The sequence below is a fragment of the Vigna unguiculata genome, chromosome 4 (genome assembly GCF_037176805.1).
Source record: "Vigna unguiculata cultivar grain cowpea cultivar isolate G323 ecotype 2 chromosome 4, ASM3717680v1, whole genome shotgun sequence".
NCBI lineage: Eukaryota > Viridiplantae > Streptophyta > Magnoliopsida > Fabales > Fabaceae > Vigna > Vigna unguiculata.
The window spans coordinates 30374749-30390370 of record NC_140795.1 but is presented as its reverse complement, the minus strand read 5'-3'; the positions used below and the strand labels follow the sequence as shown (position 1 = coordinate 30390370).

Below are 15622 nucleotides of genomic sequence, written 5' to 3'. Positions count from 1 at the left end.
TTATTTTATTATCATCTTTTTAGATATTTTAGATTTCATTTAATAAAATTGAAAAAGATAAGATCCAATTCAATTTGAAAAATCTATAAATAAGAGACTTGAAAAAGTTAAAAAAGAAAAAGCAACCCTTCTAAAAAAATAAACACCCCTCATGGGAAAACTCCCCGAAGAAAGGGGAAAATAATTATTTTGGGGAGAATGACACTTGACCTAAAAAGAGATAAGGTAGAGGTACATTCTGAAGGTTAAGACATTGATCTTTATTTTTATTCTAATATTCTGAAGGTTGAGACATTGATCTTTAAGGAATAACTAACTCTCTTATTTATGGGATTGGGTGTAATGTATTATTAACTCCTTGTAAATTTTACTATTCACTATAATTCTTTTCCATCACTCTCGTGTTCTATTATTGCTTTACTACATATTCTGTATATTTTAGATTGATTGCATATATGAGAATACCTGATAATCGAAAGATGGTGGCTTGGAAAATCTGATTAGGATAAAACAAGTAATATATTTCACATGCTAGATGTAACATCCCTACTTCTAAATAACTATATTCTTTATTTTGTCCTCATCTTTACAAATCAGATTTAGAAAATCTTAATGTTTCATATTTTATCTAAATGTAGTTTGAACATTAATAATAATAATAATAATAATAAATCAAGTAGCTTTATTGTAATTCTCATCAACCAAGTGTAAACTTCCAAACACTCGTTGGTATTGAAGGGCACTTTGAAGCATCAAGAACGTTGAATTCCATCTTGTTGGAACATCTAAACACAAAGCACTTTTTTGCATCAATGTCTCCAACTTGCTCAATGCATTGCTTTAATTTTATCATTCTACTCTCTGATCCCCTAACATACTTAATGCTCTCCCTTATTAGATCCACACCATCACCAATCACTCTCAATCCTTCTTGCACAATGAGGTTTAAAATGTGTGCACAACAACACACATGGAAGAATTCACCATCATAAAGTAAGGAATTTTGCAAAACAAACTTCTCTTTTAAGGTTTTGACCAAAACATCATTACTAGAAGCATTGTCCAAAGTGATGGAAAATAATATTTTTTCAAGCCCCCACTCATGTAAAAACTCATTTATCTTCTTACACAATTCAAATCTAGTGTGAGGTGGAGGCAAATGACAAAAGTTTAGAATTTTGCTAGACAACTTCCAATTACTACTAACATAATGGGCTGTCAAACATATGTAACCATTTGTAGTGCAAGATGTCCACAAATCCGAAGTTAAACAAATTCTAGATGGAATGCTTGTCAACTCTTCCCTCAACAAGTTTTTTGTCTCTCTCTCATATATATATATATATATATATATATATATATATATATATATATATATATATATATATATATATATTCTCAAGTACACTAGTTTCATCAAACATAATTCACTATAATTTCAAGTAACCTCAATGAAAATAGTTTCAGCAAGCTCAAATTTCAACAAGTTTCAGCAAGCTCAACCACACATGTTTCAGAAACTCAATAAAAAACACTTTCAAGGTCAAAACAGCTACCAAGCTCACTCATGCGCCAAACTCATGTTTCGAGTTACACATTTATACTTGTTTCAACACATACACACTTCAAACAACACATACACGCTTTAAAACAAAATCTCCCATAAAAAAAACAGTTTCAAGCCCACTCAAAACAACAATAATTACAGACATAATTATAGACACAATTATTGTATGACCCGAGAAATTAAATAATTATTTAATATAAATGCGGGTAATGGAATCTTTATGGCATTTAATGCGAACGATTATGACAAGTAATAGTACTAGCTCAAGTGATTGAGAGTACTTAGTTATTATGAAAGGACTGTGGTTTGAGTCATGTGGATGCCATTAGTGTGTTATTTAATTGTTTTTTTATATTTGTAAAATCGGTGACCATGGTGCGTGATAATATAACCGTAGATGTGTAGGAATTATCATGAAACTTGAATTAGTTGATTGGTTGTGCATCAACTTGGTAATTATGTGGTTGTGTGTTTGAACCTTGACAGTCGAACCTTGATTTACCTAAAATAGGTTCCTTTTTGCCAAATTTCTTTTTGGTCATGAATGAGAATGTTCAGAAACCCCAGCTGTCATAGAGAGCAGTTGGAAGGGCTGAGTAAATCACCTGTCCTCATAGAGAGCAGTTGGGAGGGCTGAGTAAATCACATGTTAATGGTATTTGATGGCCATTAACGGTTCCATAATCCCATTTTTGTTTTTTTTAATTAAATTTAATTAATTTGAGTCTAGAGAGGTGAGAAAGGAGAGAACCTAGGGAGAAAAGAAAATGGTATCCTAATAAAGCAACTAGGAACAGTTTTGAGAGCATTAGGGTTGAACCTAGAAGAGGATTGAAAGTGAGTGTTGGTAGGAGCAAAGGAGAGTCATTCCGAATCAAGAGGACATCCTAAAAGGGCGTTGGAGCAAGGAAATCCATGTTAGGGGAGTTCAATCCACATTTGTTTAATTTTACAGTATATTATGAATTGGATGACTGTTGCTTATGTGTTTTGCCTCTACTGTCTTGAATTTTGTATGTTTCTGAAAATTTTCCAAAAACTGCCTGACGGCATTGAAGGTCTGCTAGGCGACGTTGAAGACCTGCTAAGCGACACATCAGGGCTAACCAATTTTTCTGGGTTCTAGCAAGAACTGTCTGGCGACGATGAACACCTGTCAGGTGACTCATGCTATTTTGACTCATTTTGGACTTTTGGGCATTTTATGGTGATTATGATAGAGGAAAAATGGTCCTTAGTGTTTTATTGATTGATGAATGCTCTGAATTTATGAATTTTGTAGGGATTATGAGGTTTGGATGATTAAGAGGCATGTGGGTGAATTAGGGTTAAGAATGAATGCGAAAAATGAATTTTTAATTTGGGTGACACTAAATTGGTAATTCAAGATGTAATCGAATGTGGCTGAATACTGGAAAAATCATTTAGGACTGATCTTGTATGGTGGGTTGCATGATAGTAACGATTTTGAGTAACCCGCATGCATAAGAGGTTCTAGAACTTCCTAGAATCATATGCATTGCCTGGCGGCACATCCTTGCTGCCAGGCGACACACGAAAACCGACAATTTGATGTTGGTTGGGTCGTGTGCGTGTTGGGGAAAATCTGTTGGGGGAAAACCAGTGGGGTCAACTATTTGAAAAAAAGAGAAAAAATGGGTAATTAGCATTGTATAGATAGGGGAAGGGATAACTGTGATTTGAGTTTTGGAAGAATTGGGACTTCAAGAATGTTCAGTTGAGACTTAGCTGAATGAATAATAAACATAAGAAGTTACAGAATATAAATTAGGAATTATAGTGAATATGTTGGGTGACCTAAGTTGAGTGAATGGTGTAATGGTATGCTAAAGCTTAATTGTTGTGTTACATGAGGCTATGGGAAAATTGCAGTGATGTTTTGGTAACAGTGATGGGAAGTAGGTGTGGTTGGGGGATGGTGGTATATTATTGATGAGCATGGTTGTTGGTAGTTAATATTAAGGGATGGTATAATTAAGTGAGAGCATCCATTGGGACTAGGTATGTTAACAAGACATAAAAGGTGTGGGTTTCAAGACTTGATGAATGAGATGCAAGTAACTTGGTAATTCTGCAATGGGCTTGTGATGCTTTATATAATTACTATTTTTGTAAACCGTCATTATGAACAATTATTAAGTTTTTTATGAACGTTGAGCTACTTTTCGTACTTTGGTTTTGGAGTATTTAATAAAGTTTAAAATTTTTCCACGCCTTGGGAAAGAGTTTTTCATATTAATTGCATATTTAATATTAGTTATATTTTATTTTATTTTAATTAGTAATATCCGGTCAGGATGTTACAATTACTCTCTCCAACACATACACACTTCAAAAAAAATCTCCAAACAATAAAGCTTTCATACAAATAAGTACCTAAAATTTTAGTTGATCATAGCCCACACCCTCAGACCCTCCAACAGTTTCAAGCACACTCCAATCTGTGTCACGATTCCATAAACCCAAAGTGATTGCTGTTGTTTTTCACTATAAATGAAATGAGAAAACAATGTAGACAAAAATTAGGGTCAATCTTTCATTATTTAGGGAAATCAAGGATTAATTGGGAAGTTACACTCAATTGAACAACTAGGGCAGAAAGGAATTGAAAAAATATGGCAAATTCAGGACAGAGGAACCAACCTCTACACTACGTCATCCTTCATCGTTGTTGAAATTGGTGGTCATCGAAGAGAAGGTTCAACAATGACGTCCCCTCCTTTCGTGCGAGATTGTCATTGCAAATATGAGAATTGAAGAAGAAGATGTAAGTCAGTGCAGACGAGCTTCAATGAAGGAGAAAAAGATGAGATGCTTAAGTTGTGAGTGTGCTTGGGTTCGAGTAATGAAGGAGAAGAAGTGTGTAACAACTCTCTCTCGCACTCGCACATAAACAAGAGAACATAACGAAAAAAATTGAATCAGTGATCAACGATAGAGTGACTGACCTAGAGAGGAAAAACACATGTTATTAGTGGTGAAACAGGTTGCGGGTTGGCCCGCTCCAACCCACCCTATAACCTGTTGGGGCAGCACAATAAACGGGTCGGGCTGTAGCCAGTCTACGGGTTGGAAACCCTATCTCGGCCCCCTTTTGTGTGTCGGGCTAACAGCCGGCCCGTCGGGCTAGGCCCCCTTTGACACCCAAGGTGTAGCGCCTGGCGGTGAGGTTTCAATCGCCAGGCGATAGCTACAAAAACAGAGAGGTCTTATAGCGCATAGCGCCTGGCGGTGAGGATGATCCAGCCAGGCGACAACTGTGTGGGTAGTGTCCACTGAAACGCGTGGCGTCTGGTGGTGAAGAGAGCTCTGCCAGGCGATACTTGTAAAACTAGAGACCTTTGAGGGATGTGGCGTCTGGCAACGTGTGACTCCCGCCAAGTTGTCTACAACATAATTTCACTTGGGGGCGCTTAGGCAGCGCCAAGCGATAATGCAGGGGACAGGGGTTGTTCACTTGGAATTGTGCGTGCTCTACATTGCTTTGGATGATACCTTGAGTATGGAATTTGCTGAGGACATTCCTGGATTTGTGGCTCAGAATGAAGGGTAAACATGTGGCGATCCCGGGTTGTGGCTTAGTGATATGTGAAATATGGTGTGAGCATGCAAGTTGTGGCTCGTATGGTTTGGCTCCACTTGATTGGCAATTGCAGGTAGTGGTCGATGATGTTGCGAATCTTGTATTGAGAATACGAATTATGGTTCGTATTGGGGAGCTCCATTTGACGTTACGAATGGTGGTTCATAACATGATAGCTCCGCACGTGTAATCTACGAGTGGTGGCTTGTAGGGGTGGAACCACAAGTTATGGCTTGTGGTAGAAAGTGTTAACTTAAGGTCATTATTAGAGTATGTAGAACATGTATGTACATGGTGGTGGCCATGATTTCTAGTATCGGAGGATGGAGGTTCCCCGACATGTGTGTATTTAAATTATAATGTTTATTGTTTGGTTATTCTATAAGCTCATCCTATCTGTTTGTGTTTGGCGATGATCGTGTAACTTGTTACACGAGAGCAGATGATGTTTCAGGTGGAGCTAGTGAGGTATAGAGCCAGAAAGGGACTAGTAGGGGATACTTGTTTATGGACTATTTTTACTTTTTTGTAAACAATCGTTTATGATTAGTTCTTGGATTTTTGTAAACATTGAGTTGAATTTATGGATTTTTAATTTTGACGCTTTAAATAAAAATTTAATTTTCCTGCCAACATGGAAAGACTTATTAATTGCCTATTTATTTTTATATAATTTTTTTATTTTATTTAAATTAGTAATATCCGACCAGGATGTTACAAAAGACGGGAAAGTGAATATTAATAAGTTCGACGGAAGTGATTTCAAATTTTGAAAGATGTAGATTAAAGATTATTTGTATCAAAAGAAGTTGTACCCGACTTTGTCTGAGAATAAACCAGAAACTATGTCTCATGCAAATTGGGAGTTGCTAAATCGACAGGTTTTAGGCGTCATTAGATTAACATCGTTGAAGAATGTTGCTTACAATATTATCAACGAGAAGACGACATATGTTTTTATAAATGCATTTATCAAGAATGTACGAAAAACCATCAACATAAAACAAGGTATTTTTGATTCGTCAATTAGTTAATATGAAGATGCGAAAAGGTGCTAGTATTATAGTGTTGAAAATAGTCTAAGTGTGAGTCAAAGTCCCACATTGGGTAGAAAAGACAAAGTTAAACACTATATAAGATGAAAGGCCCATAACTACATTGCCTTAAGATTTTTGGTTAAAAGTGATGTTAAATGCCTTATATGTGTAAGACCAATGTCATATAGAGAACCACAATCTCTCAATGATTATAACCCACATACAAAGAATATATAAATTCATCAGTGGTATCAAAGTCGATGGTTCAGAGTGACTGACTGCATAACCATAACAAAAGGGATCACAGTATATAAGATGAAATGCCCATAACTCCATTGCTTTAAGGTTTTGGATTAAAAGTGATATCAAATATTTTATATGTGTAAGACCAATATTTTATATATATATATATATATATATATATATATATATATATATATATATATATATATATATATATATATAACCGTATATAAAAAATATAAATCCAACATATAGGTCATGTGAGCGAATTTAATTCCTTAATGTCAAGATTAGTTTCGGTGGGTATTAATTGGGACTACAAAATTAACTTTGGAAGGAATTAAGAATGTAATCCTTAGTAAGGATGTTTGCAAAAGGAACATAGGAAAATTTGCAGGTTCCTTATTAAGCACCGGAAGTAGAGACAGAAAGCCTAGAAAAAGTAATAATTAATTATGATTTGAGATACTATTTTTAGAAAATCACAATTGAAGATATTATTTTACTAAAAAAACTAATAGGACAAAAATATTTAATTAGATGACCGAAGCCATCAAAATCATTTGGTTAAAAAAAAAATCTTATATTAGAGGCGCTTATAGCTTTTACATGCTTGTGAATAATCACCAGTTTTAAAAGGAATTTAGTGAATTTTATATATTGAATTTAAAATGTTCTATCGTTATAATGTACTAGTTCTTGTATGCTTGTAAAGAAAACTGAAATGATAGTTGTTTTTTTTTTTCCTTTTGCTCTTTGATTCTAAATCTAGTAATGGATTTATTTGGGTAGATATCAGTTTAATATAATAAGTATTAAATATTAACATATTTCATTTCTAATATAATAAAAATAAAATTACGTTTTTAATATAATAAGTTTAATTTATCTAAACTTCATTAGCCACCGTTAATATAATCGAGAACATATTTAATTTTTAATAATTATCATATCTATTTATTAGGAAAAAGAAACTTCAATAGATAGATATATTAATTACTAATGAAATTTAAACAGAGTGCAGTTTTTTTTATCGTAAGAAAAACGAATTATTTCAATTTTTATTATACAACCAATTATTTACCTTATTCATTTTTGGGTATTTTAAATTTTGATGATATTTCTTTCTTTAAATTACTTTATTTGGAAACAGAATAGCACACACTAATTCCAATTTATTCGTATACTATACAATATAAGCAAAAAACTTTTCCATATTACAGTATTAAAACAACATAATTAAAACAAATATAAATAAAATTTACATGTATTTGTTTAAAAAATAAAATTTTCAGGACCCAAAACTAAAAAAAAAATTATTAATACATTACTTATATAAAAAAATCAAATCAATTTGATTAAACTTAAAATAAGTATTTTAAAAAAAGTAAAGCAAATATTTTTTAAAGAATTATGTATAATTTACTTATTAAAAATAGTTACTTATTTTACGTTAATAGTTACATAATAAAGACATAAAAATAATTAAAATCAGCTTATGTTATTAAAAAAGTAAAGTAGACATAAACAATCTCATCTTTTTTATATGAATTTTCTTTTTCAAAAAATTGTGTCATCTAGTGTGACCACAAAGTGGACCATTTTAGATATTTTGGTTTCATTCCTCTGCATCACAATTCATTTTCCCACTAAGAAGTTGTAGGCCATACATTTTCCCTTGAATGGGAAGGAAAATCCGAAGGAAGTTTAAGGTGCTTAAGCATGCAACGTGGGAGATTAACCTAAGTGGCAAGTGGACCCACCCAAATCCTCTGCATTTATTGGCTAACAAACATTGAATATCTCTTGTTCAACCCATGAATGGCTGAACAAAGATAAGGTACAATGAAACAGAATTAGCTGTCATTTTAGATTCTTGTCTGTGCAATTTAACAAACACCATGAAGCCATTACCATATGTCATTTATGGAATACCAAGTAACAACTTTCACTTCATTTCTCTTCCAATTCTCTAGAAGCTAAGATATGAGTGAGAACTAAACAAATTTTCTGCATTGTTTTACCTTGACAGGTAGAACCAAGTCCAACTCTTTATCTTTTGCATTTCAGTTTATTGATTCTATGACCATTCTTGCTGTAATTTTAACATGCACCTGTTCATGTTGCCTTGCCTTTCTTTATTTCTTTCTTTCTTTCTGTCTTAACCATTTCAATTCGTTAATCAGTGTTCTAACTGTAAAAACAAGGCCTTGAAGGGATTCATGTTTTTCTGTTTGCTGGAAAAAGAACCTACTGATATCTTTGACTGCATGAGGTGATTTTTGTGCATGGTTCGAAATATTAATGCAGAAATGAGTGAATGAAGATATGTTTACAATTTTCTGTTATGATATAACTGTAGATATTTGGGAGTATGTAACAATCTGACAAAGGTGTTTGTGGTTCAAAGGTGAATACGTTATTGTCCTCATCCACTGTTTTTTGTCTGAGCAAACCTTTTTGTACGAACAAGGACCCAATAAGTCTGAAATAAAATTATCGTTTTCTTTCTAGTTTTCTTATTTGATTGCAGCCCGATAAAGTTGATTTCATTTCATGTTATTTCCCACTTTCACTGTTGCTTGATTAAGCTAAAGTTAGGATTTCAGGTGAATGAATTAAAAAAAATGAGAAAGTTGAACCATATATAAGAAAGAATATAAAAAATTTATTGACTTTAAGGTTTTGGGTTTATACGAGTTGTCTCATAACTCATTAATTTCAAATTTCCTTAATATATTGCAGAAGTTAACAAATATATCATGAATAGTGATTAGACGAGTGTATAAGTCCTTGAAAGATACTATTTACTCTAGTGAGTCTTTGTTTTGACTTGCTTTATTCCTTTGTATGTTGATTATCCTTTTCTTTCCTTTGTGTTTTGCCCTTCAGGTTTTCATGGCAGCATTTCCTATGTTTTACAAAATGCCCTACAAGGACAAAAATTTACCAGCTCAAAATGCAATGAGGCAGAGTGAGAAGAGGTTCCTGTATGAGTGTTATAAAATGAAGAGGTCCATCTTTATGTGCAGGAGTTTCCAACCATGGAACAAAGTCAACAATGCCCTCACAAAATCAAACACAAGAGAGAGAAATGTACCTAGGTGCACACTTCATGACAAAGTTTCTCTGCATAAGAATGTGACAAGACTCTGTGTCTCAGACAATCAGAGATGTTATTCAAAAAAAGAAAATTTTTCCAGAGTTTGGTGCTCAGCAGGTTCTAGCTCAACTGAGAAGCAACTAAGGTCATTAGATTCTTATTTTGGAAAACTCCAAGATAATGAAAAATTGCGTACATTTGATTCCTCACACAAGGTGACACAGGTGTATCAAACAGAGTGCCAAACTAGATCAGAAACTGCAATAGAGTCTCTTGATGAGTATCTTGGAAAAATAAATCATGGTAAAGTGTAATTACTTTCTGGTATTGCGGTGTCTTTCATTCAGAGTGTAATGTTTATGCACGGCTAGCGTAGAATGTTTTACAATAGTAAGTAACTAATCAAAAATCAGGATTGATGTGATTTCTAAGAGTGATTATAAAAGTCACCAAACTTTCAGTACATAGTAGTTTCTGATTAGATGATAATATAAAAACCCCTGACGTTGTCAATGCGTAAACGTATCTCAACTAGTCATAAGACCGATTTTTATTATATAAGTTGGTGCAAATCTTATCTTATAAATTGGTTTTATAGGATTGAATTAAACTTAAAATTCACTTCTTAACATTTATTATATAAGTGGGTGTAAACACTCACCTTATAAACTAGTTTTGTAAGGTCAAAATAGGTTTAAAATCCACTTATTAACACTATATACTAATACCTTGATGATCCTTCTCTTCTTCTGGCTGACTTGGCCTTCTCAATCCTAACCACTTGAACATTGTTCTAACAGAGAAAAGAACATGTTTGTTTCAAAGATGAATGACGTGGTATTTTGATATGCAGGAGCCAACCAAGAATCTCGCATGCCATATTATGTTGAAAATAGTAGTGAAGAAAATTTAGCACCAAAACAATCTGTGAGCGAAGACATTGAAAGATCACACTTTAGGAAACAAAATGCTTTTGTGGGAATAAGAAGACTAAAAGATGTACACGGTCCAAGGTCTGATACAGATTCATTGCAGCATTTTGAAACCTCCAGTCTCTACCTAATGTAAGTTCTGCTCTGTCAAAGTTCTTGTTTTATTCTTTCATTGGCTATTGTTGAAGCTATCATACTAACTTTCCTCACATTAATTGTTTGTGATATTATAAATAACTTTCTTTAATCCTTCATCTGGGTGCAGTGGCATATTGGTTTCTATAAACATTGCAGTGTTTCTATTTGAAATAGCAAGTCCTGTAAGGACTTCTGATGTAGAGATGTTTTCGATTCCACTACTGTATGGAGCAAAGATAAACCATTTGATCATGGTTGGAGAATGGTGGAGGCTTATAACACCAATGTTTCTGGTACAAGATTGAGAATTGGGTCCGTGTTTCCATTCTGCAGATATATTACATGACACTCGTCATCATTTTGCAAAATCACATGGTTTTATTTATGGTGTTAAATTTAAACCTTTTAATTAAATGTCTTTAATTCTTAAAAAACAGTGATTTTGGCAACATGGGTCCAGAAAAATCACATTAACAACTACTCTCTCACATGTGACAAGACATGTATTCAGATTGCATGTCATGTTATCACCAAATTTAACAAAATGATTTGAAAGAGTAAAAATTTTTCAAACTGATTGAGACTAAGAATACGTAATCATGAGTTGAAGTTATACATTGAGTAAAGATGAGAAAGTTGAACTCAACATAAGGAAAGTTTTAAGTTGAAAATAGAGTCAATCTTTTATGCAAATTAGTCTAGTGTGTGTCTTACTGGTGTTGTGTTTTCCTATGAATACCAAAGGTTTAACCTTTTGTTTTGTCTTACACTTTATTTGCTTTTGAATTTTGCTTTATTTTGATAATTTAGCTTCCTAACTGACGGCTTTAAAATACAGCCATTACAGTCTAGAATATACTTCCTGCATGAAAACAATGGAACTCATTGCTTAAAACTGTTATAACATCATGCATCAAACACGTACTCTTGATATCTAGAAACACTTAGCAAAACAAAGTGAAAAAGTCTCTTCTGTCTATTGTGTAAGAGACTTATTTAATACCACGTGCTAAATTAATCTCACTGAAGCTATGTTTTTCATGCATGCATCTTAGAAAATTTGTATATGCAGCATGCAGGAATATTTCACATGGGTCTCAGTTGTTGGGCCCTTGTAACATTTGGGCCTCAAGTTTGTAAAGACTATGGTTCATTCACGTTTTTCTTGATCTATATATTGGGTGGAATTGCTTGCAACTTCACAAGTTTTCTACATACACCAGACCCCACTGTTGGTGGAACTGTAAGTACCATTTTACAATTCTAGACCATGGTCCTTTAGATTGAATGCTTTTTCTAATGACTACCCTATAATACATAATTTTTAATTTATATGAATTCTCGAGAATTATTGTTGATGTAAATTATAAAACCAAGTGGGATTTTGTGGTTGGTCAACAAGGATGCTGCATGAATTTGATCAGTCCCAAATCTCAATTGTAATCGCTTTGTAGTTGAACATGTTCTAAGGGTTTGATGGAAATCAAGTGAGAATCATTTGGTTAAATTAAGTACATATAGAGTCAAACCATTTTAAAATCTTCTAGATTGATTAGTGAAGTGATGAGTGAAGTTAGCTGAACTTTTTTTACTTTTCATTCTGTTTGATCTCCTTTGATGTCTTTAACTCTGTTACTAACTTCAACTTGTACTCAGGGTCCTGTGTTTGCAATAATTGGTGCTTGGCTCATGTATCAAATTCAAAACAAAGATCTTATTGCAAGTGATGCTTCAGAGAGCCTGTTCCAGAAGGCAGTTATTATTACAGCTCTGATGTTCATATTAAGCCACTTTGGTCCAATTGACGAATGGTATGTCATACATAGTTATTCAGAGAAAGTAGTTCAGTCATGAAACTCAATAAAAACATGAAAAGAATTTAACATCATGTTCTTTCTAACTTCTATCATTTTCAGCACTTCTGGTTTTACCTCTGTTTTCTGATTTGTTTATGTGGTAGACACATAAACACTTGTTATTTAAACTGTAACATGGAAACCTTTATTTGAAGGTCACACTTTGGAGCAGCCTTCTCAGGCATGGCATATGGCTTTTTAACTATTCCAACACTTCAGTTGAATGATACATCATCAGGAACCAGTCAAGAAGAAGGACTCAAACTTGTTAGAAAACAAGGTGATTCTTGCAAATCACTATTCATATTCACCATATTCATCGTTGTTCTAAGCTCATTCCTATTGTTCATGGAGCCCCCACCAAATGCACTGGCATCTGTCAATGCAGCAGCCTTTGATGCCCTGGAATATGTGTTGATATTTGGCTGATGCAACATGTCATCTACTCATAAGGTTTCTGAACCAGATTCACTTTGTGGGAAGGTACTTGCAATTGCCCTACAAAGACATGCATATTGTAAAAAAGGAAGTAAAAAGTGGGAAGTGAAAGAGAGGTACTTGTCACTTAGGTAGTTGTATAAGAATATTATAGGGTTACAAAAAGTAAGTTGTATATGCTAAGTCCACGGCCTAATAAACTGTTGCAAACAATATTTTCAAGAGTAGATTACAGTTCCCATATCTGATAGATGCTTAAAATACAAAGCTCTTTTACCTCCGGTGTGTAAAGTTGCATATGCTAAGTCCCTTTTATTGTAAATAAGATTTTATGATTGTACGAGAGTTATATGTTTATTTTAGTTTAGTTTGTTGGCCCAGCTCTCACTTGTCTCTATTTTCATATTGAGTTTACATTCGTCGAGAAGATTCAACACCAATAAATTATATATATTTCTTATAAAAAAGTTAAAACACTGGTACTAATTCAAAATTTTAATACAATTGATGTATAAATTTTCTTTATTATATAATACTCTTTAGAGCCATTTTTATTTAACGTGACCAAGCTCTTACTTCGAATCATCACAAAGAGGAATAGAATTGTCCTCTAAGCGATTCCCCTTTATAACAGCCACTACTATATTGTCTCAATCTTTTTGTTAAGTAGATTGTGTTTTTCATCAACAGTTATCAATTTTTAATAGCGCAAAGAAAAGGCTAAAACTTATTTTTTTCATAATAAACAGAGTACCTGTAATTCTCCTGATACCAGACTCCTCCCTTTTGAACCCCAGAGAACATATTAGCTATCATTTAGTTAATTATTGCTATTATTCTTCATAATGTAATTTTCGTTCAATCAATAATACATTACGACAGTAATTACTTTACACGTCCAGACTTGGAGAGTCTTTTTCTTTCTCATTTATTGAGATAACTGTTCATAAAGTGTTTTATTATTATATAAAAAATTTGTCATGAAAAATATATTTTTATGTATTATATAAAACTCTTAGCTTAGGAGATCATTAACTTTGATGTTATTTTCAAGGTTATGTTGATGACGTAATTGACCATGTCTTCCTATAATTGGATATATCAATTTGACTCATGGGTATTCTCAATCCATTCTTAAGTAAATTCTTAAGTAAGTTATGGTTGAATTAGTCCATTGGATGAATGTTTCAAAAGTACCAATTTCGAGAGATTTTTTAAAGTGAGTTAGGGTTAATGTCAGAGGACCTAGCCGGATAGTCCACCAAAAAAGATGAACTAGATGGGAGTTTTTAACCCACCAATCAATTTTTGTTGGACTTGCTTAGTCCGTCAAATTGACACGTCAAAAGTGGGTCAGTTTGCCCTAGTATGGTGGCCCTTTTTTTTTAATTTTAAAAATTAAAAATATTAAATTTCCTATATTATATTTTTGTATAAAAATAAATATGTAATGCTATTATAATTTAAATCATTGATATTTATAAATTAAGTTTCAATAATTAGTTATAATAGATTAATTTAACATGTAAATATAATAATTATTTTAATTTATCCAATTAAAGATATTAATTTATCAATTAAAAGCTTTAAAATGTTTATATGATTAAATATGCTCTAAATATTTATTTCTAACTATATATAAAAAAATAAATTTTATAAATAATTTTTTTTAAAAAAATAAACAAAATTTAATAAAAAAAGTGGCGAGCCAACCTGCCCTATGGCAGGGCGGGATGCAGTTTCTGACCCGTTTTTCAGTTGTGGGTCAGCTTGGACCAGCCTGTTTTTGGTGGGGCGAGTTGGCCTATTTTACCCACCCCTAAGTGTCAAAGTGAGTTTAACTTCTCCACAAGATTTTAATTAATTTCTAAATGCAAGACCTTCAGTCCAGGTCGAATATCAAGCTGAGTCAACCTGTGTTGATGGTTTAATCAACTCGGTTAGAGTCGAAGGTCGAGACGAGTCAATCCGGTTGAAAGTCGAGTCGAGTCAGATTAGACAAAAGGGTCAAGCCTTCCGTCCATGATAAAGTTTTTAGTATAAATAGAAAAAGTTAAATAAGAGTTCATTTATATAAAAATAATTATCTCTCTAGAAAAATATAATTTCCTTCTTTCCTACCTTTTCTATAAACTCTCTCGCACCCTATTCTAAACTCTCTACTTTCTTCTTAATACACTAATAAAGATTGATATTTTAAAATAATTTTGTTTTAATATACCAATATCAATAAATTATGAAGATCAATAAAAAATAATACCAAAAATTAAATAAATATACAATGCTTGTTAGTTGAGATTAGAAATATGACCTTAAAAAATCTTAACTTTTACAAGATGTCATTGGTTATTTTATTATTAAAAATCTTTATTATAAATAGCAAACTTGTTCGTTGAGATTAGAAATATGACCTTAAAAAATCTTAACTTTTACAAGATGTCATTGGTTATTTTATTATTAAAAATCTTTATTATAAATAGCAAACAGTTAAATAAGAGTTAATTTACATAAAAACAATTATCTCTAGAAAAATAGATTTTTCTTCTTCTCTACCTTATCTGAAACTCACTCACACCCTACAATAAACTTTCTACCTTCTTTAAAATACACTAATAAACATTGATATTTTTCAATATAATTTTTTAATATACCGATATCAATACATTTACCAAAAATTCAATAAATACAATGTTTGTTCGTTGAG

General features: G+C 32.6%; 1 protein-coding gene across 1 annotated transcript; it reads left to right on the top strand.

Annotated features, from left to right (window-relative positions):
* The first annotated feature begins 8308 nt into the window (after positions 1 to 8308).
* LOC114181193 (Rhomboid-related intramembrane serine protease family protein) lies at positions 8309 to 13285 on the top strand. Its single transcript, XM_028067565.2, has 7 exons — positions 8309 to 8483; positions 9344 to 9857; positions 10408 to 10618; positions 10752 to 10917; positions 11697 to 11867; positions 12281 to 12435; positions 12636 to 13285. The coding sequence occupies exons 2-7, from the start codon at positions 9350 to 9352 to the stop codon at positions 12907 to 12909; spliced, it is 1485 nt and encodes a 494-aa protein (XP_027923366.1). The 5' UTR covers positions 8309 to 8483; positions 9344 to 9349; the 3' UTR covers positions 12910 to 13285.
* The last annotated feature ends 2337 nt before the right edge of the window (positions 13286 to 15622 follow it).

Coding starts and splice junctions, on each gene's coding strand:
- LOC114181193 (XM_028067565.2), top strand. CDS start 9,350: ATGGCAGCATTTCCTATGTTTTACAAAATGCCCTACAAGGACAAAAAT. Junction 9,858..10,407: donor TCTTGGAAAAATAAATCATG/GTAAAGTGTAAT, acceptor TTTGATATGCAG/GAGCCAACCAAGAATCTCGC. Junction 12,436..12,635: donor TTTGGTCCAATTGACGAATG/GTATGTCATACA, acceptor CTTTATTTGAAG/GTCACACTTTGGAGCAGCCT.